The 23,282-nt window shown below is 37.8% G+C and overlaps 1 protein-coding gene across 4 annotated transcripts in view; it reads right to left on the bottom strand.

The window, feature by feature from the left end:
- Positions 1–23,282, bottom strand: part of ATAD2B (ATPase family AAA domain containing 2B) — a 75,748-nt gene that overhangs the window by 26,479 nt on the left and 25,987 nt on the right. For 3 of the 4 annotated variants that reach the window (XM_071548263.1, XM_071548264.1, XM_071548267.1), the window contains exons 9-22: positions 22,844–22,942; positions 21,896–22,007; positions 21,048–21,163; positions 20,102–20,276; positions 19,230–19,318; positions 18,298–18,457; positions 17,302–17,392; positions 11,235–11,546; positions 7,622–7,754; positions 5,575–5,761; positions 4,773–4,958; positions 3,997–4,132; positions 3,485–3,681; positions 824–983 (exon numbers count right to left, since the gene is read on the bottom strand). In XM_071548263.1, the coding sequence (XP_071404364.1) occupies positions 824–983; positions 3,485–3,681; positions 3,997–4,132; positions 4,773–4,958; positions 5,575–5,761; positions 7,622–7,754; positions 11,235–11,546; positions 17,302–17,392; positions 18,298–18,457; positions 19,230–19,318; positions 20,102–20,276; positions 21,048–21,163; positions 21,896–22,007; positions 22,844–22,942 (2,153 nt within the window). The remainder of the gene's footprint in view (positions 1–823; positions 984–3,484; positions 3,682–3,996; positions 4,133–4,772; positions 4,959–5,574; positions 5,762–7,621; positions 7,755–11,234; positions 11,547–17,301; positions 17,393–18,297; positions 18,458–19,229; positions 19,319–20,101; positions 20,277–21,047; positions 21,164–21,895; positions 22,008–22,843; positions 22,943–23,282) is intronic. The other variant, XM_071548266.1, reaches the window with a different exon arrangement.

The following is a 23,282-nucleotide window of genomic DNA, read 5'->3' as shown; positions in this document are numbered from 1 at the left end:
TCAGGTTTTATCCTGGTAAAACAATCCCACACGATTTCATGAAAAACTTTATAACATATTGAACTACATTTGTAGATGGATCCCAATCTCCAAGTATCACATATATTAAATATATAACTACATTAAAAGAGTGGGTTTTGTTGATGCTGCTTTATTGATGACACTTGAAGCTGCCAGCTGAAAGGTTTTATTTTGGCAATGTCACTGTAAAGCAGCCCTAGCAAAGAGCACACGAGATGTTCTTTCCTTAGTTTGCAGCATGAACAGCTTTTACAGGCATTTAAGTCTACAAATTCCATTTTAATTGAAAGCATCCCATCACACTTTGTCAAGACAATACTGTCTAATCTCTCCTAATCAGCTGCAACTGAATTCCTTGCCTGGTGATTTATCCTGTTTTACTTCTATCCCCAAATACATAGATTTTAATTTCTGTGTATGAATTTCATGTTCTAAGCCAATATGGAAATGCAGCCGGCCACTGCCAGATTGTGTGCAGGATTCTCCACAGAGCTCTCCAAATCACGGGGGGGTTTTGTTGCATATACAAAGTCTATTCACTGGAAAGCAGCTATCAAATGTGAAAAGGAACTACAAAACCTAATTTATTAGAAAACATCTCTGAATGCTGTATTTCTCCTGCTCTTATAATGCCCCCCAGTGCACTACATGCCTCAGAATACTAAAAGCTCAGACTCTTAGCACTTGCTTATCCTAATTATCACAGAGCATGCAGTTTATTTAAACGCCTGAATAGCAAACAAATATGGGATTCAATACCAGGCTTTCAGATTTAGGTGGGCCAAAACAAAGCAGTTCTTACCTCCAGGGTCTTTGTCTGGATTGTACTCCAATGCATTGCTGCAGATCAGGTCAATGTCTGTTAGAAAATCCTTGGCTGTTAAATAGTTGTGTTTATCAATTTTGGTTATTACTGTTGATAGGTCCATGGGCTCTTTGATGACTTCAAGGTAATCTGAAACCTGTAAACAAACAGCATACAGAAATGACACAGGACCATATACACTCTATTTGAACACTGACAATTCTTATCTTTATACCTGGATTCATTACACATGCATAGCTCTAAGCCATTAACCAGATATTTTGATTTCCAAACAAATTTGTGTTCAAAACAGAACCTGGATGGGACCAAAATCAGGATTTCCAAAGCTACTTTTTCTTTACTAAGTCACCAATTTATTTTTCAACATAAATTCAACAGTATTTTTGAGGCAACACATTTTAATGTATTTTTCATTTTAGACTGATTTATTTATAGTTTTTTATAGTTTTGTAACAGTATATTGGACTAAAAAGCCAAAACCCATCACCCTAACTTGAAACACTAGGAAAAATTACAGAAGCTCTGTTTTGTTCACCTTGTAGGTCAAGTTCTCATTAAACTGAACAGTCAAATTATCATCTTTTAAATATCTTCTATTAAACAGTCTCTTTAATCACTCATTTAACAGACAAGTCAGGCTTTACTGACTGCAGACATTAGATGGACTGTACAGAAGGACAATCTAAAGGAAAAGTCATGTCAGTTTACATGAGCTTCAATCATAACTGGAGACTCAGCAACCACGGGGGTACACTAAGAAGTGTTTAACATAATTAATAGTACCATATGGGTCAGAAGCTTGATAGTCAAATGCATCAGCACAGCTGCTGTAACAAAGTTCACCACAAAAAAACCCCTATGAATTTGTTATTCTCTTCAAGGGAAAAAAACCCTATAGTTGAATGTTTCACTGTGATTAATTAAAATACTGGCAGTCTCTGAAACAGTACTGCATTTTTATTTTTAAATAATCCACCTATGATGGTCACTGCCAAAGCACTGAAGAGTTAAACAGATACTCAGATCAAGCCATAACAGCTCCATATGATTTTTTTTTTAAATATAGTGCCTGTAGACATATGTTATGACATACACTAACATTAATGCATTACTTCAGTGGACAGCAATCTGTCACATAATTTCTTAAATACAGATATTGAAACTTACTATGAAAAATTAAAATGGCAAAAATTCTCTTTTTGTCTCCCTGTATGGAAACACGAGGATAACTGGTTCAGGGATTGGAAAGCCAAGCCACAGACTTCCTTTGCTTGTCAGAACAGCATCAGAAAACCTTCACTGGAAGCTGTAAATACTGTTGCTGAATGAGTCAGGAAAATCCTTGACTTATCACACAGCAGCACCCTCTGCAATGCAAGTAGGAGTGGAACAAACTTAACATCTTTCCTAAGGCAGCCAGGCAGACAGGCAGTTGTAGGAAAGGAAAGGCTAGTCCTGTGCTGAAATGCACCAGGTGGGACAACAGCATTGCGTTTGCTTTCTAGTGCTGTAATGTATTATCAGGGGTTTTGGCAAGGCTTTAAATAACAAATTCTCATTTTGATTCTCTCCATCTACAAAACAAAGGACATTTACTTGTTCTTTCTTTATAGGCTCTTATCCATTTAGGTTTATACCACAAATTCTTTGGGGAAAGAAACTACCTTTACTACAAGTATGAAGAGTTTCCTACAATAACGGACCTCCCAGTTTCGCGTAAAAAAATCAAACCAAGCTACTGCTCCTCACACCACAAATTCCCATGTTAAACAGCTCTTGCCAGTCTTTCAAAAGCAGTCAGCTACCAAACACTATGGAAAGCTCAAACTAAGAGAGGACTGCATGGACCCATAAAAGAATACCTGTTCCATCCTGCAAGGAATTTACACTCCAAACCTACTTTCTACAATGCTGCACTTCTAATGTCCCATATTCACCTCTTAATGTCTTCCAAAAGAGATGCATCTCTTTAGAAGCAATTAAGGATTTTTTTTTTCAGTTACCAAGCCTGCAAAGCTTGCAGTGCACCAGCAGCTGATCTCAAAGTCAGACAAAACACAATCCCATTCTCATACAGCAGCATCAGAAAATAGATTTGCAGATCGAACTGTCTCATCAGTTAGGTGTGCACACTCTATAATCGACCAGTTAATGCCTTATAATGTGCTACCATCTATGATTAATGGCATCCACAAGCATTGCTGCTGAAATTATTCAACAATACTATTAATGCTGAATACATTACAGGACACAGATCACTTTCCCAATATTATCATGTCTATGACTATAACACTGCAAAAGCTTTTATTAAAAAATTGTGTTTATGGTTTCATATATTTCATGAGCACTGGTAGGGATAGGAATGCTGGCATTTTAAAATGCTGGTTTCAGTTACAAATCTGACAGGAATGCACAAGGTTTTTCAACAGGTCACTGGCAATAGAACACACTCCAAATCCTCACACCACAGAAGATGAGGCTGTGACCATCTGACCAGCTAAAAATCAACATTTTCGATAGGAAAGATCATGGATCAAACATCTATTTTTCTTATTAACTTAACCATTTCCTTTTTTAAATTTATATTCTTTTGCTATCATCTTCAACTTCATTGTTTGCACATTACTGAAACAAGACCTCTTCAATATCCACCGGTTTGCTGAAGATGTTAAAGCGCTTGTCTGTGGCCAGCCTCTTGGTGACGTCCCTGAGGAACAACCGCAGCTCCCGCAACGTGTTCTCTTCCTGGTCCTCCATCCGCTGCTTCTCTGCCTCCGACAGCTCCCGGGCAGGACACGGCAGGGCAAGGGGAAGGACTTCCAGAGCACGAAGAGCTAGGGAAAAGAACAGGAAGTCAGCCAATGAAAATATTAACAACATAGCAGCTCTTGGGATTGTGCCACTTCAAATTCCATTACAGGCATTTAATCTGCCTCATGGATTGAACTATCATTGCATCCTTCAGCCCACAGCTCTCCATCTTCCAAAAATGTTAACTGTAACTATGACATTTATTCTGGGCACCGATGAGTACTGTCATATGTTAATTACATTAACTGTCAATTAACCACACCTTTTTAAAGAGGAAAGCAACACAAAATAAAACATTCAGATCCCATTATTATTGGGTTTACTGTAACTTAGTTTACCAGCCTGTTTCCTTCTTGGTGGGGGCATTGCTGCCTCATCAAGAATTAAGCCTTTGAAAAATCGCAATCTGTCTTCTTCACTTGGTCTTTGAATATAAAAAACCTCTTCATACTGGATTCTGAAAATACATTTCACCTAAAAAAAAATACACAGGAAAATTGAGCCCCCACTCAAAAATACATGATCAATGACCATATGAAAACACTAGTCACAAACTCTCCAAAAGCAGCCACAGGACAGAAGACAGTAAACTCCACCCAAAGTTGTGTTCACAGCAAAGGTAAAACATTATCTCTAATTCTCACTGCATTTTCTGCAGTAACTAAACTTGCATTATCCCATGATCCTAACAATGGCTACCCTCTGTAGTGAAAGGAGGAGAAGGGGGAAGAGATAAAAAAGGTGTCTAACTGTTGAGGAAAAAAATAGGAACTTCCCTCCCCCATCCTGAGCCTCAGAAGATGTAAAGCTGAAGGACAGGCCCTTAGATTAATCTACATTTAATTATAATAGAGTAATTTACCAAGTTAAATAATTGACAAAATCAACAATTTTGTCTTCTCAGCAGAGTATTATGGAGCTTATGAAAATCAGTAATACGGACATGCATCCCCCATCAGGAAAAACTGCAAGCATTCAGTTAGTATTATTTTCAGTTTGACATATTTTAAATCAAGCTAGAAAACCATTACAACACAAAATGTTTTACATGATCAAAACACTCTGAAGAGCACAAAAAACTCCCTAACAACACCTCCTTCCACAATAAACTTACCTCTTCGGGCAATTCACTAAACATGGACTCAGAGGTAGACAGTAGAAATATAGGGGACAAAGATGGTATATCTTGCAGCAAAGTTAGAAAAGTAGCTCTCACAGTTTCACTGACAGCTTCCCACCAATCACCAATATGAGGCATGTAAACTATACTTGGTACTGTTCTTCGAGCTTCACGAAAGATCTAATTAAAAGAAACAACTCTTAGTATCAATTATGAGTAATAAAAATCTCGTGGATTAGGAAATGACTCATGTTTGTGGTATTTTACAGACAAATGTTCCAGCAGAATAAAATTATCTAATGATAAAGACTTTATAAACAAGTGTTTGCAACTCTTGGCTGCAACATTCAATTATCTTGTGTCATGTGCCAGGGAGACTACAGAGCAACTACTTGCCATAGATCTTTTGAAAACTTGCTATGACTGAACAATCAAGATAAAAATTAAACTGTTTTGAAATCCTTAAACATTTAAAACTAAGCAAGTGAACCTGGAACCACAGCCCATCAATTTATACACAAGTGAATAAAATATCAGGCACCGAATACCAAGATTCAGCTTACTTGGCATTAGGTATGTGATGAAGGGGCAGGTTAAAAATGTAATTACTCTCACTAGTCACTAGAGAGATCTCCACCACCCTCTAGATACCTCTGTATTTTAACCATGAAAATAAAAGGAGCCTATGAAAATCTGGATTTTAAGTTACATTCCAGCTGGCCACCTTTATACTGGTGCAACTCATCATTCCCAGAATTACATAAATGACTCATTACAAGAGAATCTGAAACGCCACCTGTGCACATGACTCTTCAGGTGTTTTGGCACTGACTGAATAAAGAGCTGGCAGGTCTAGCCTGTGTACAGAGAATTTTTCCAGAGTGTGCAATAGTGCTGGAGCAAGGTGCGAAGTCTGCCCCGAACCTCTTTCTCCAGAGAGCAGTAACCTCGGCCTGTAAGAGGTTGGCTGGTGATAAGCTGACCTGCAACAGAGTAACAGTTACAAAAGTCAATTAACATGCCAATGTTATCAATTGATGGACATATATAATCAGGTATTTTAGAATCCAGAAGACTTTCAGTAAGGTAACAGCTTCCTACATCTGCCTAAAATGATTAAACTAACTCGACTACCCCTCTACACTACTTCACGTCCCAATAGCTTGAGTTTTCTCTTACCTTTGACTTCACAATCATGTAATTCAAACTCATCCATGATTAAATTCATTACAATTTTCATTATAACCAGTTTGTTTTAAACTAATTCCTTGACCATATAAAAAGATTTAATGGACTTATAGCAAACACAGCAATTTAATCATATCTAGTTCAGCCCCAGCTACTAAAATATCTCTTCAGTAGCCTCAGGAATCCTGGGTCAATCCTTTTGTCCCTGAAGTGCTGCCCAAGATTTCAAGAAGAACTGAACATTCAATAGTTTATTTAAGAACTAGGACCTGAAGTAAGAGTGAGCAAAATCCCTAATAATCTTGTACTTTAGCATATTCATACATTTCTAGTCAGTAGATTTCCAGACAGAAGGAAGATTGTAAAGGGAAAACTCCAAAGGTTAACTTTTTGCTTGGGATTTTTTGTTGTTGAGAACTTCTCAGCAGTTCATATAAGGGTTGGGGGGATTTTGTGTCTCATTCTTTTGGTGGGTTTTGCCCTGTTTTAGGGACAAGTAAGACATGAAGAGAGAAGCATTAAGTTCTTCCATTAAAAGTCTTTTCCATTTACAGAAAACTGTTTAGGAAAGAAGGAAGTTTTTAATAAATTTCCATTTTCTCTCATTAACATATTTTTATCTGTACATCAGTCAGTTCAAGCAGTGAAACAAGACTGGCTGGTATTACTCCACATTAAACATTTTGGAACAGCAATGAACACTGCTCACCTTCACCCTTTCAGTGCTGCGGGTGGTGGTTAGAAACACAGATAACAGTGGAAAATGCCGAGAAAATCGATTAAGAGGAAGCTTACACACTTTACAAAAATAAACATGCTCTTCCTGATTCTTTTATTTAGACATATATCCACACAAATATATATTATTTTACTTTTGGCTTCCCCCTTCACACACTCATTAACAAAACCTTAAATGTAGCATTAAAATATTTGACTATGTACCTTCAACTATTTGAACATAAATCCTTATTTTCAAGCTCTTCTGGCATTACTACTTAGTACAAAAATTTAAGCTGTTTTCCACAAGATGGCTCTCCTAAACACTACCACTAATGAACAGTTTTTCTAACTTCATTTGCTTTACTCAGCAAACTCCCTGCAGAAACCATTGCATAAAGTAGTTTGTTCTTAAGAGAAAACAAATAAATGTTAATTGTTGCTAATTACTATAACCAGTCCAATTTATACAGAAAAGACTCATCCAAATTTCACACACATTTTCTAAATTCCCATTTTGCTGAAACTTTCCATGAAAAACAATGAAAAAACCACATTAGAAATGCTGAATGCATTCATTATACAGTGCACCCAAACAGCTACATACACCAAAGCTCAACAATACTTTGGACCAAGAAAACAAACAATCCCTGCAAAACTCTCCTACATACAACTCTTGCCAATTCTTACCATTTCAAATCAAAATTGTTAAAATTAAGAATTGCTGTTAAAACCTTTATACTTCAAAGCTACCTGTCTGTTGCAAAGTATTTCTGACCACTGTGTGTAGGCTGTGGCCATTCCTAAGAGCATTCCCACATCTGAAACTCTTGTCCATGCACTTACATGTTTCCATCACAGAACACAACTGCCACCCCAAAGTGAAAGAATGTCTTTCTTAGCTCTGTTTAGTTATTTGCATTTAGAGGAACACTCACATTGTAAAATGAAGGTAGGGTTTATGTATAGCAGCTGATGACTGTTTCTTTGGTGATCCAGAGTGACAGCTTGTCTCAAAAATTGATGAAGCATTCTCATCTTCACTATCATCTAATATTAGACTTGGTACATCTGTTCCAAGAGATGTATTAATTAGAACTTTATCACTTTTAAGTACATGTACAACAAACAAGAAAAGACATAACTATTTTCTTTATCTCAATTACAATAAATCTTCAAATGTAGGAGAAGCAAATTAAAACTGTCTAAATACCAGATTTCAGAATAATAAGTACTTATTACTTCAAAAACAAATTAAAAACTGAATAAGTCTAATCATAATTACAATTTTTTTTAACAATTAAGCCACACAACTTCTCGAATACAAAAAGTTTAACTTGTTGTGAAATGCTTCCCTTGGTTTTATTTCACAGCTAGAGGTTTTTTCAATTATCAAGTTATAAAATCTGCAGTTCCTCAGACTATATAAATTCTGTACTTATTTATTTGTTCTGTTTAAATTCTCATAAGTACACCTCTTCCAAAAATTATTCTCAGCAAGACTACCTAGACAATGTATGTTTATGAAGAACTGTTTTCCTCCCTCTGCTAATCTGCCAAAGAACATCAAATCACTTTTTATAAAAGTCAGTCCAATGCATGCCAGGTTCATGTACTGTACTTTTACCTATTTTAATTCCTTTGCTAATATAGTGAAATACAGAAAGATTGAACTGTTACTCTCAGATATACATCCCACTGCATGATTGGTCTGATTTCCATGAAGCCACGGCAGAGGTCATGGGACACTGACCAAACCACCACCACGAGACAAAGGAATCACCTCAAGGGCAGCATTAATTGTTGGTTGCAGATGCCATCTGAGGACTGTGCATCCAGCCACAGGGTACCAGGAAAAATTGTTAAGAGACAAAATAGGTTTCCTTAGTTGGCTGTGTGATGTGAGAAACTGGAATTCAGAGCAGGCTGGACAGGAATCATACCCTGCTGGCACAGGATGCAAATGTGCCACATCCCCTGTCCCGGCGTGGTGCAGTCACACACCCCTGGCAATCACTGCTCAGAGAGTAAAGGTGAAAAGCCTTGCAGCTCCCACCAGTGGCCAAAAGCTAGTCCATAGCACAAAAACACAGCACAGAAACTGCTGGGCATTTAGCTACAGGTATAGACAGAGATCTTCAATCAGCTGGACACAGGCTTCCTGATTCTGGGCTCACTGCAATCCCTGAACAGACAGAATTTCCAGTACACCACATGTAGGGCAAGTCCTACGCTCATATGCTGGATGCAGCTTTTGCTTCCTAAAATATAGTAATTTTAAAAGGCAGCCCATTTTTTAATCCCAAGCATCAAGTCTCTGTGACATCCTTTGCTTGAACATCTGACTCACTGAATTACAAGAAACAGGAACTGTTAGTTTAATGCAGCAAATGAGACATGCAGATTGCAGGCACATCAGGAAGCATCTCCTCTGCACCTGGCTTTGAACTCAAGAAACCATGATGCCCTAGTGTATAATCTACTTTTATATTTAATCATTGTACCTAAAAGTGGTTTTAAAAAAGATTATTATTCAATATTTTCTTGGATTTAAGGGGGTAAGAAGCAAAACTAAGGTAAAAGAAAATGTTAAAAGAAACCTTAGTTCATGCATCTTCAAAACTGAATATCTACAAATATTTAGTTGTATTCACATCCACATGTTATCTAGTAAAACTATTATTTAAATCAATTAAAGCTTCCAAACTCACTTTGTTAGAAGTAATGAGCAGCAATAAATAATATAAAAAATGTAACCAAAGAAAATATTCTGAACTAGAACTTCACAACAAAGAGAGGGACACCAATTCTTCAACAATAATGACAACCTCTAAACCTGGTGTTCCCAACAGGTTAACAGTATTAGAGAGGGCCAAGCATCTTAAACAACTCTGGTTATGAGAGCCTGATACTACCAAGCAGGTCTAATAGGATCTAACTGCAGCTGCCAGCCAGCTCATTTCCTCCTACCCACCACCAGCACTACCTGGGCCCATCCCTGGCCAACTCCAACACTTGTGAAAACCTCACGCTATCTCACAGTCAGCAGAAAACTAACCCAACCTAAACACATCATTTTTGGACAAGTTTTCTGGCTAAAACAGTTTAACAAAGGGACGTGATGTATTAAAAGTAAGTGGAAAGGATAGAGCAAAAATGCACAGCTGGGCTGCAGGAACTTCAGCAGCCTGCACAAGGATCAGCTTAAGCTGCCTGGACTGCAGGATGAAAATGTGTTCTGGAATAGGAATGAGAAGTCATGGCTGTCACAGATCTGCTTTATAAATGAGCTATTTGCAAGTTGATCATACACAACCCCAAATGCCATTTACAGAGCTGGGGCGGTGAGGGTAATCCCAGGCAAGAACAGTAGAAAACAGTGTGTCAGAGTAAGTAGATATCAAATCCAAGGCACCTTGTGCACCATTTAACTTAGAGGAAATGACCAAGGTTACTATTAAAGTGTGTCTCAGAGAAGAGCTGGGTAAAAAACCCCAGAACCTATTGACTTGCTGCCAGCCAAAACAGTCAGTTGCATTCCTTTTTATTTCCTGCCTCCTCAGTGCACTCACATTGCTCCCATTGCAGCAGGTTCTGCCACTCACTGATCCCTTAGTGAGGTAACTTCACTCAGTAATTTGGCAAAAAAAGCTAAACTTGACAAAGCAGCAAATAGTTCTCCGCTTGCTAAGCCAACAGAATCAACTCAGAGGATGAGTGCACCACGCCAGTTCAAGGCAAGGGAGTCTCAGGACTTTCCCCTGCACCAGCAGATGATCATTACACAGGCTAAGGCATCTTGGCCAAACACAGTCCCACTTGCTGAGCTGTGAGCAACCCCAAGGTGCTACACCATAACAAGCAAAGGACTGGGGACCAACGTTCAGGACACCACCAATTTCAGGTCCTAATACGCTGACCGACCTTATCTCACTATTTTTATGTTCTGGTCTCTGATTATGCTCCGTTATTTCTTTTATTTAAATGGTGAATTACTTGTGAGTTCTTTTTTTCTAGATGGCCCTCACACCTCTGCGACCTTGGTTTATATAGGTCAGTTTATGAGATTCCACAACTTGAAATCAGTAAAAATAACTGTGCAACATCAAGCCAATTGTATGTATGGCCAAACTTCACGAACGCAGATTTGGGCAGGGCTGTCCCCACGTGGGTGGGCCCTTCCAGCCTGCGCAGTGGATTTTAGGTGAGGCTCAGCGTGCGCAGAACTGGCCCCACCATTTAAGTCCTGAGGTTCATCTGCCACGGCCGAGCGAGCTTGGACAGTGCCAGTGAAGTCCTCAGGACCAGAACCTACAGCACCCGGCATTTCCCAGGAGGTCTCCCATCCAAGTACTAATCGGGGCTGACCCTGCTGAGCTTCCGAGATCTGACGGGATCGGATGTTAGGGAGGCATTTAACTGCCCGGTCAAGCCAATTGTATTTTCATCCTAAAAACACTGAAGCAAATACACATCAGATTTAAGGCCAGCAGGAAGAAAACTCCAGCTGAAATATTTCCAAATTGAAACAAGAAGAGCCAAACTGCATACCTTCACTTTTGTCACCCTGGCTAAATTCAGCGTGAGGAAACACTTTGTGTAAAACCTCAAGGAGTCTAGTGAAGGTCCGTTCCAACAGTGGTCTGATGACAGGAGACAGGGCGTGTCCTGAAGATGTCACGGCACGTTGGGAGGCAGGCACAATGTTCTGCATTGCATGATAAAAATCCTGCGCACTGAGAACTACCGAGGAAACATCGAGCTGCAGCTTCTGACTGCTCATGTAAATCTGGGGGTAGCGCCGTCTCAGGGCAATCAAGGCAGCCTCAGTGCAAAGTGCTTTAATGTCAGCTCCACAGTACCCTAGTGCACACAAAAACAGAAACACTTCCCATGAAACAGCACTGCTGTGAGACACAGGTCTTACACATGCCTCAAGCTAAAAACAGTCAGTAATACTTAATTGTATTCAGTATTGTCAAGGTCCACAAATCATCTGCCAAAAGGTATCAGGTCATAATCCAGCGACAGTGTTGTGTACCAAGAAGTTAGACAGGTGTATTAAATATATTAAGAAATTAATTCCACACTGAGTTTAAAATGACCTACATTTTCACACCATATGACATATAGTGTATTTTCAGCCCTGGGTTATAGGTCTGTCATTTCTTTTCCCTTAATACTGTCTAAAATATGTGTGCAATTTTAACAGGCTAGGCCCTCTTCTCTTTTTTCACTTTAATATCTCTACATGAATATATTCTTTAATAGCAAAGTAATTTTGTTACATTGAACATCACTGACTTTAAACTTTTACCATCTGAGAAAACGAGCAGCATAAAGAAAACCATTTCATGAGTAGAATATGGAAGAACTGAAATCTGTTGTTAATAAAGCATGCTCTGGACTCCTGGAAAAACGTTAACTTCTACTATCAAGAAAAATGTTTCAGACTTTTTAGAGTTTCATAATTTTACTAATATAACCAAAAGTAGAAATTAAAATACATTATAATTCTCATTTAGCCTCTCTATTGAGCTTATCTACAGGTGGCTACCTATAATTGCTTAATCATCGTTGCTGAAAAACACAGACCTGATAATTATGAAATGCTAAGAGACTTAATACCTCTGTGACTTCTGCAGTACTAATTGTTTGGGGGTTCTCCCCAGAGCTAGAAATTAGATTTCAAATGTTTCCATCTCTCTCAGCAAGACACATTAATATGCTCCTGTATTTTGAGACACCATAGGTCTATCTTTCAAAATCTGTAGAACAATATTCCAGTGAGAAAACTCTTCTAGAGAATTAGAGTCACTACAGGAAAACGTGTTGCACTGAGGTCCTGCCATGTAAAAGTTCGTGGGTTTGCAGCAAAGTGTTTATAGAAGTTAATTAATCAATTCTTTAGTTACTATTCTCAATCAACTGGGGTTTTCACCAGACTTCTTCCTCCCCACCAGTTCTTACACCATGTGCACTTTTTCTACTCAAATTTTTACATTAAGCTGAAGGAGGGCAGGTTTAGATAGGACGGCAGGAAGGAATTCCTTATTTAAAAGGCACTGGAACAGGTTGCCCAGAGAAGTCCATGGAGGTGTTCAAGGCCAGGCTGGATGGGGCTGGGAGCAACCTGGTCTAGTGGAAGGTGCCCCTGCCCATGGCACAAGTTGGAATGAGATGATCTTTAGGGTCCCCTCCAACCCAAACCATTCTGTGATTCTATGACTGGTCTTTTGGCAGCACCAAATTCCAAAACCAAAGCCTGCCTTGCTTCTCTCTTTTTAGCCTCTGGTGTTCTTTCAGTGCTGCTGGCACATCTATTTTTTCAAGATCCATACAGCAGTAAGGAACAAAGCTGATTCTATACACAGTGCCCAAAAATAAAAAAGGAAGCAATTAATACAGAAGACAGACACTCTTCCATGCCATTCTCTCAGATATATAAATTTGGAGGATAAAAATAACTTTTCAGCTATAAAGATGATTTAAATTGGATGAGATTCAAATTGCACCTCTTTCTCATATATATTTCAAAGTAATTTATAAAAAAAAATGAAGAAAGAAAAACTGTGATGGAAAATCACCATAAATATCAGATGACTCCTGCAATTTTTAAACCAAGCTCTGCAATTTCATGAAAAGGTTAGTAGGGATAATTGTGTGGACTTGAGGAGCCCACACTTTGACTGTTATCTAAAACAGATGTAACAATTCACATTTGAAATACGTTCAGATATATCCACTAATTAATCAGGAGACAAACAATTATTTTCAGCACAAGGGTTATGTTGTGGGGGGTTTTTTTAACTAAGCCCCATCATGAAATCAAAACCATGCAGGCAGACTCCAACCATATGAAACTATTAGACAGTTGCTACAGATGCATCAGAGAAATCAAACACAGAGTTTTTCCTCTAAATTCTGCTTTGTTCTTTAAGTATCAGGTATCACATTCCCATTCAATTTGGTCCATTCTCATCCAATGAGCAGATTGGGTTAAACAAAAAATAGTGGGGGGGGAGCACTAAACTAAAGCTTAAATCAAAGAGATCCACAGCACCCTGAATGCCTGTCACCATAAAAACTAGTTTAGTATCTCCATGACAAAAGATTCAGCAGCTCAGGAGCTACATTCTTTCCAATTTTTCTATTAATAAATGCTGTAATATCACTTTCTAACAGTCATTTTAATCACCGCTTGTACATCTCCAAAGAATTGCAAAATTAGGAAATAATAGCCTGTAGCCTATTTTTAAAATTAAATTCTCAGGTGATCAGATACACAATTAGTCTCCATTTCTACTTTTCATTTCTCAGGAGCAATTACATTTGAAGACTAATAATTGGTGTCTCTTTTTGAGGGGCTCTCCTGTGCATACTGTACATCCATCTCAGTGACAAAAAACCCTGCAAAAATCCTGTACCTTGTGAAACATTAAAGAGCTTTTTATTTCTAAGAAGCAAATGCACACTGATTAAGAAGAAGAAAACCATGAGTGAAGTATTGTCAAAGCAAAATACAACGTATCATGCCAACAGTAAATAACCTAGATTTATTTTTACCCAAATTGACACTGGGTTCAGTGCATGTGTTTCCGTTTTGGCAGCATCTCTCAAAAGATGCTCAATTTGCCAGGCAAAATGTACTGGCACACCTTAGCTTAGAACAAAACAAGGACTTTTGTCAAGCAGCCAATTTTCTTCTACCCAGCACCACCACACTGTGCTAAACATCTCTGAAGTACAACTTTCCAGAAGCAGAACAGCAAACAAGTGGATTCCCATGCAGATATCCAAGGAATGCACTTTGATCACTGCCATTTTCAAGCCATACTCTTCCATCTCTACTGTACAGGAATTATGTTCTCTTTGATATTTCTTCTTGTACTGACCCTAAAAACCTACAACAAACTGCTACTGAAGGGGGTGAAACATTTAGGTGAACAATTTTGACCACTTCTTCCAATTTATGTTGTGCAACTTCCCACAACTCCCCAAAGAGACTGCAAGGAAGGAGAGTTAGCAAAGAACTCAGCACAACAACAGAGATAAAAAATAACTACTACGTTTGTTTAAAAGAACTGTGAAAAACATAAACAGTAATGCCAAAACTTCCCCCTCCATCATCACATCAGGATGGGGGGGAAAAAAACAAACTAACAAGATACCATTTTGCCACAAAATGGTCCTGCAATAATAAGCACAGAATAAAGTATTTTTAACAAGCATCTTGAGTGTGATAGTTTGCTTTTTTACAATTGTATTTAACATGATTTAAATCATCCTTACTACATTGTAAAGAGATTCATCTGCAGGATGACAGATGGAGGAATTCACACTTCTTTGGTTGCTAATGTTTTGTCTCCTACAAGACTAAGTTCACAGGTAACAGTCTCGCTACCTACGGAAAGTTACCACTCAGAACAGGAGAATAAGCACAAGAGACAAGAAAGGATTTATAAAGTTCAGGGTATCTGGGACCCATCTCCAGGAAGGAGGAAAAACACAGTAATTACTTGTGTTTATTGAAAGTAGTAATGAGGGATGAGTTGTGGTCTCCTGTGCCACTCTGTGCTCTCCCCAAGCTGTGTCTCTTTGTCTCACACACACCACAGTCATGAGTCCATTCAGCAAAGTGGAATCCTTAATTCTCACATACACAGAACTCTCCTAAAAGGCATGTAATCCATAACACCTGGGACAAAAATCAGCCCTCAGAAAATAACCTATTTTTTGCAAGTCCTAGGGCTTTTCCCTTCCAATTTCTTTCTAATTACACCCCTGGATCTTAAAAAGTTCTGAGTCACACATACACCTGCTTCCCCTCAAAGTCATTAGCTTTGGGAGTATTTCAGCAGTTTTCTTCCTCAGGGTCCAAAAGCTTGGAGTAAAGTGTCACCAAGTTTGCTGAACTGGAGAGAGGTACCAACCATGCTGTGCAAAAAGCCTGGCAAGTCTAAGCAGCTTTTAGCTGGGGAAGAGGGGTGCTGGGTTTCTGGGGGGGAAGGCTGTTTGTTTTTGAAGAAAAGCTGCACACAAGAGGAAACAGCAGACCAGAATATGCTGTATGTACATGTATGTCAATGAGTCCGATTTGTGATGGCCACAGGGAATCAGGGAAGTCTGTTTAAATCATTACTTGCTGCAGATTTCACTTATAGAAATGATGAGGCAATCTCAAGGCGAAGAAGATAAACCAGTCTCACTTCAGCTGTTTTGAAAAGTCCTTGTAATAGTCAAAAGGTTTTAATCTTGGATGTAGAGAAATACTTAAATTCCAAGATACAGAATGGAGACAATCAAGTGTACAGTAGTTGGAGAGTAGGAAAGCCAAGGAAAACAGAAAAGGGTCTTTGTTAGGTGACTTTTCCACAAAACTGACAGGCTTTATGGAGCACAAAGAATGTCTTCCAATCAAACCCACAAATGGCTTTCCCTGTTGTCTGACATTTTAAAATACATTCTTGAGTTCTCAATGAAAAAATACGGTGAATTTTGAAAGAAACATCTGGGTTTTTTCCCCACCTATTCCCCTCTGTCCCACTGAGCAGCACCACTGTCTTTGCACAAATCAAGCAGAATTTACATGGGTTTGGCACGAGCTGTCTTATACCCGGCAAAGCTAAACTGGAGTTTGCTGGATAGTTATGTTTTCTCCTCACCAGAAGATGTTGAGGTCTTTGTGCATCAAAAGCGGAGGGATGCAGCTTCGGTGACAGATGTTCCTGTGGATGAAGAGGATAATTCGGATGTACTGTAGCTGACTGAATGGACTGATGTTCAATTTAAAGTTATAGATTCTCTGAAGTGCTGGATTCCAAAGCACAGATATTTGAGACTGTCCTTTTTCTGAGAACTTCAGTGCTTGTCCAAGCAGACAGAGGATGTAGCTTTGCATGGCAAATTGTTGAGAAGAGATTGTGATGTGTGCTTTAGGGTCATTTTCTCTGTTAAATTCACTACAGAATACTTGAGTTTATTTCTCATTAAACAGCAGGTTTATCTTGAACAACCAACCTCCATTCAGTACAGCAGGTCTTTGGGAGCTCCAAGGGTGTATTTAAGGTATTCACGGTGTTGTGCTTCCCCCCCCCCAACTAATGTCTACACTTTGAGGCTGTTCTGTGCTAGCAATCTGAAAAAAAAATCCATCTTTAGAAAGGCTGGTTAGTTTGTTGGATTTATGTCAGAGGAGAGCATGCCAGTCAGTAAAAAACAAACAAAAAACAAAACGCCAAAACACACACACAAGTACTGATTTTCTTCCCTCAATAGACAGAAAAACCCCTAAGTCCCCCTATCACTTTTCTAATATACTAATTTAATGGGAAATCTATCTGGAGATTACAATTCTGACTTCATTTCCATTCAGCCTGGGAGTATGCATAAGGACAGTGATTTACAGAAAGGAAACATGGTTGTATTTTCAGACTACTGGCTACATACTGTGTTTTAGTAAGACAAAAACATATTTTGTTATTACAAAACGTGTGGTTCAGAGCACAGAAGTTTAAAAAGGTAAAGATAAGAAAATATCTTGACACATTTAACATACCTTCAAAGTTTTACACAGAAGAGAAACCTTCTACAGTAAAAGTACTAACATAACACTCACCAACACATTTTTCAGCCAGTTCTCCTAAGAAAGGATCTGACAATTTGGGGTTCCAATCCCTGGTATGAATTTGCAAAATGTGCTTTCGTGCCTGATTTAAGAAAAAAAAATTAAAATGAGATCATATTTAGCAAACCAAATCCATGTCATAATATTTTAGACAAAAATATTATTTATTCTTGTGATTCTAAAGTTATTTTACCTCTTTTTGACATATCACTGAGAGACATAAAACAGAACTTAGTACCCTAAAAAATCTCTGAAGAGCAATGGTTCTCCCTTCTTTTTCATTTTTATATATAAGCAGTAGTTTTTTTTATATGTTATTGCTGCTTAATCAACATTATTGTATGTGAACTGACCAAAATTCACAATCTATTGGGAATCATCATAGTTTTGTAATTTAATTACTATACCTATGATTGACAGCTTCCACTGTCAAATGCCTCACCAATGAACATATTACTGAGTAGCACAGCACATAAACATGAGTCCCAAAACAATTTCAGCTAAATATTCTACAGAATCCAAAAACATCAATACACAAAGTAAATTTAAGAATAAATTAATTAAATATTATGGCTGAGTTTATATAAATGAAGAACCAGGAACTGAAATGTTCTTGTTGCAAATATAGTAATGTCTGGCTTTGCATCTACATTTTTTACATACTTAGAAGTCAAGATTTGAATTTATTTTCTCTTACCATAACTTCCAAAACCCCAAAGAGTTAGGGGTTCATTATACAAATCCATAGTCTGTAGATAAGCAACTCAGTTTATTGTGAATAACTGACCTCTGTTTAGTTCTAACTATATCCTGAAGATCTGAAGTTCAGTACAACTTTATGTATATACAATCTGTTTGTACTAAAAATGTCTTCCTAAAATTAAACATTCTTACAAGCAAGAATAATTTCATAAGGTTGGTTGTCAGGCATTCCAACATTTAATATCCCAAAGATGTTTATTAAAAATTCTCCTTTTTAGGTTTTACCTTTTTATCAGGCAAGTTGAAAAGAAATTCCCTGTCAAAGCGACCAGGTCTCCTGAGTGCAGGATCTATAGAATCCAGTCTGTTTGTAGCACCAATTACAACTATTTCACCTCTATTATCCAGTCCATCCATGAGGGCAAGAAGAGTAGACACTATGGAGCTAAAAGAGAGTTTTCAGAAAAATATGTAGGAAACACTGCATGAAGTTCTATATTTTCAAATGCAACATTAATAATTTAAAAAAGGCTAAGTTTAAAAAAAAACAGGTTTGTGACAGTTTCAAATCTCATATATTCCATCAACCCCCTTGTCTGCTGGCCCCAAATTTCTCTCGTTTCTCTCAGTTGAGTGGAGGGAGATATACACACAAATGCCACCAACTATAGAATGACAAATACAAGTGTTTTGCCACACAAAGCACAGCAAAACTGAGACTGAAAGCAGCCAGGAAAATTATCAGCCAACTGTTGCAAAAAATGTTTTAAAAAATGACACAATAGCAACGCAAGATGAGTTTGCACATCACACCATCTAGAACTAAAATCACAGGGGAGTTCAGTGCATTCATAGAACATTACAATTCATCATCTTTGGAAAACATTTTTTCAACTGGTTATTATATTGGGCTGGTAACAGACAACCTGATTACAGGACACAAACAGCAACCAAAAGAAAAGCTGTGGAAATCTTGCAGTTAATGATTTGGATGAAGGATAATCACCACTGCAATTCAATTCCCAGCAAATTACAGTCTGCCTGGAGGACTGAAAAGATGACTTTGGACATCAAAAAAACCAATCTGTCCTTTCTAGTGCAAGTGGACTCCAGAAAAAGTAAAAACCTTTCCCTTGAATCGAGTAAAGTTACATTTAAGAGTCTACCAAGGAGAAGTACAATATACCAAGACAATGGCAGCAAATGAGGAATATTACCTGTGAATCTGATCTTGTCTGCTGGAACGAACTGGAGCCAAGCCATCTATTTCATCAAAAAAGATTATAGAGGGTCTCATCAAGTATGCCTGGTAAGCAATAAATAAAATAAAATTGAATTCACTGTTAATTCATAATTTATCCATCAATATTACAAACTGGTTTTACTACAAATCACTAACATGCTGAACTAAAACATATACTGAGACACCTTTGTTAAGAAGTGCACAGAGTGAAAAGAAAAATGAATTTTCAACTACACACCTTGTTTCAGAGCAAACCAGGCTGCAGTCTGCTTTGAGTAAGCAAGATGGCACCAGTGTACCAGTTTTACTGTGTGCTGGACAGGTTAAAGACAAACTGAGACACTTCACACTCACTCACAGAAAGCAGGATCTTATCTGCTCATGATCTGTTTGTTTAGAATAACTATCTGAAAACTACTTTGCTTTGAGCTACTGCATTTCCTTGCTTTATGTGACTCTCCTCTGTCCCATCTCTTCTAAGCCAAGTAAGAACACCAAAACAAGACACACAACACAGTTGTGCATCCTCCTCTGTAGCATTTGTCTTGAACACGCCTGTCAAACTCAAACTCACTGATTTAGGGGCTTTTTTTCATTTTTTACCCAAATTACTTTGCTTTATTAATGGCCAAGTCAAGAGACTCCTTCCTCTCAGTTTTCAAAGCACAAAAAACTGTCCTCAGCATTCCCCTGTTCTTTTCATCTACATATGGCATTTGGACAAATCCTGCTTAATTTACGGAAATTTACAATCATTTAGAATTTAAATTGCAAATAACTTTAGCTGTCTAAACCACAAAAAACAACATACAGAGAAATTATATGAAAAATGTATTTTCTTCTAACCTGATCAAAAAGGAGTCGAAGCTGACGTTCGGATTCACCAACCCACTTACTGAGACAGTCTGCTCCTTTCCTCATAAAGAAAGCCACCTTTTTGTCTCCTTGACTGCATTCATTAGCTAGAGCTCTAGCTACCAAGGTTTTACCTGTTCCAGGAGGACCATAGAATAAACAGCCCCTGAAGATAAATGGATCAACACAGTCACAAACTTATTTTATGTCTCCTGAAAAACTCCAAGTCAAATTTTATAAAGAAGACAGGGAGCCTGGAGAAGAAAGACTTAAGATCTCATAATATTATTTAGTGTATTAACATGACTTCATAAAATCTAAGTTTGCTTTATTCTTTCAAATCAATGAAACTTTGATTTGTAAAGAACATCAACAATTAAGTTTTCAAAGGATTTTTTTACATTAGTTAAACACCTCCTCAAATATTAGATCTTAGGTAATACTTGAATCAGTGGTTGTTACTTCTTTGGAAAGGAGGAATTCCACTAAATGACAAAAAATATCCCAAAATTTTCAATTTACTTAGGTTCCAGGTATCAATTTAAATTACATACCAAGATGCCTGATTAATATTAAAATCATAATATAACATAATTGAAGTTACAACTATAAAAGAAACATCAGCATTTCACTTGATTTAATAAATTGCTAGATAACATAATGGGGAAAAAAGGCAAGGTACTACTAAATAGAACACTTAAGAATTCTTTCTTCAACTAAATTACAAAATTTACCTTCCTACTACAAGAAACACAAACTAGATTTTTTTTAAGTCTTCATGCTGCTTATTACATCTGATAGACAAGTGGGGTTACAAACACATGGATCTACTTGAACTGTAAAACACTTCAGGGAAGGAATCAATCTCCTATGTGTTTTCAAGTGAAGCATTCTTCAAAGCTTAATAAAATAAAACAGTAAGAATAAATACACCTACCTTGGTGGCTGAATTTTGAATTTTTCAAATACTTCTGGATAGAGAAGAGGAAACACTACCATTTCCTTAAGTGCAAGGATATGATGGCTCAATCCCCCTATACTATCAAAACACACCTTAGGAAAAAGAAAACAAAGCATACAAAGCTTATATCGTAACAGCTTTCCACAAAAGTACCTTTAACTTACCAAATATTTGAAAACAACTTTCAAAAAACATTGCATTGACCAACAGAAGGCTCTGAATTTTTAAAGCGTAAAAAAGTAGTTGAGAAAGTCAACTCTTGCTGCTCACGTGAGGTTTATCTGGTCTGCAAGTCAGCTGTGCCAGGGATTAATGGACATCTACAGAGCTGAAGTCCCAGTCAGGCACAGTGTAACACAAATAGAGTCAAAGCACCTCTAGACAGAGGTTTAGCTCCAGTGGTAATTCAGCAGCTTCTGCACAACACAGACCACAAGCTGCTGTGCATCGTTGGCTCTGAACAGGCACAGGACCCATATGGTGCCAGTTAACCAGCCCAGGGGGCCACGATCTGCCTCCTGACTGCTCAGCATATCCCAGTTTCCACCAGTACAAGTAATCACAAGCTGACTGTAAATGAAGAAACATAGTAGGGCAATTGATATTTTGACTTATTTATGACATGTATGCAGCCTGCTGACTACCCACAGGCCACAAGCAAGTGCTTTGTAGTACAAAGGAATAAAGAGAAAAAAGCTTTGGAAGAGATAAAAAAAGATCAGCAAGATTCTTAGGGATTTTTTTCAACTCTAATAAGAGGCTGTAAAGAATTCTGCTTGGACATAATTGGGGTAAGGAAAATACAAAGTTCTAACAAAACCTACTGATTTATCAACAATCATAGGGTCAACATCAGCCAAACTCGCCCCGACTTTCACACGCTCTCGAAGGATCCCACTAGCTAAATCTTCTGCTCTGAAGTTTAAAGGCAGGCACCTGTTGAACAACAAACAAAAACACCCAATAAATACTGTTCTGTTTTGTTCATTTCCTTGAGAACAATCAAGAGATAAAACACCTTCTACTACAAAAAGACACAAAGTTCCTGGATTGATGAGGTAAATAAAACTGATCTTTTTAACTGTGGAAGTTCCTTAACATGTAGCCAGTTTATGCTTCCATACAGCTATTTCTGTCTGGACAACTAGGCTGTACAGACCATTTGGATTAAATGCAGAAGTAACAACATTTCTATGCTTTAAGACCCTACATAGATACATCAGGTCAACTACACAGATAAAGGGAGGAATACAGGTACCAGTAAGACAGGTTACACTCAGAACTACACTTTTGGTTGTTGTCTGTCACTTGAACTCCTCACAATGGAAAAAGTGTGGCAGATAAGAAGACATGGAAGAAGGAAAACCTGCTATTTTCCAACTAAATTTACTTACAGAACTTCCCCTTTTAGATAACTGCTAATACATGTAAGGTCAACAAAACATGTGTTGGGTGTGTAGAACACAAACATTGTTACACACAAGAAAGAGAGAAGAGCTAGTACTAGGACTCCAACTGAATTAACTGGGATGAAGTAACACCAAGAACAAAAATCTATTTTAACCAACTGAAGTTGTTTTTCTTATAATGTAAACAAATCAAACAATTCTTACCTGTCCATATTTTATCACTATTATTAATTACCTACTCATAAGACTTCAAAATCTGTATTAATATATAGCCATCAGTTTTCCTCAACCATGTCTGAAGGTAGAATCAAATGACGAATAATCAAAGTCAAATCCTTCTAAAGACCAAGGATGTTTTGATACCTGTTTCTTGCTCTGGCTATGCTTTTAGATTTTCTTCTTTCAAAACGTTCTTCATCTGAAGAGGTTGTATCACTGCTGTGAATGGCATGCTTCTTTCTCCTGTTGAAGTGGCAAAACAAACAGAAAACTCAGCTTTTTTTTTGCAGTAGAATGGCATATTTTGGGTTTTTTCATAAAAATAAAACCGAAACGACAAGTATGGTCCTGTTCAGGTTTGAGATGCACATAAATTTTAGCCTAATTAAGTATCAAAACAGTCTGAAAGGGGAACAACAGCTCTTACTGCCACAGGGATTAACTGGTTTCAACATGAACGTTACTAGAACAGCAGAACCCCATAAGATACGTGGTCCAGTCCACAGTGCCTCACCAACATGAATTGAGTATTCAATCAATACACTGCAACTGTACTTAGGAAAGGTTCCAATCACTTAAGCCA

This window comes from Pithys albifrons, chromosome 2 (assembly GCF_047495875.1).
Source record: "Pithys albifrons albifrons isolate INPA30051 chromosome 2, PitAlb_v1, whole genome shotgun sequence".
Lineage (NCBI taxonomy): Eukaryota > Metazoa > Chordata > Aves > Passeriformes > Thamnophilidae > Pithys > Pithys albifrons.
Note: the sequence above shows the minus strand (reverse complement) of the source record. Positions and strands in the feature narration are given on the sequence as shown.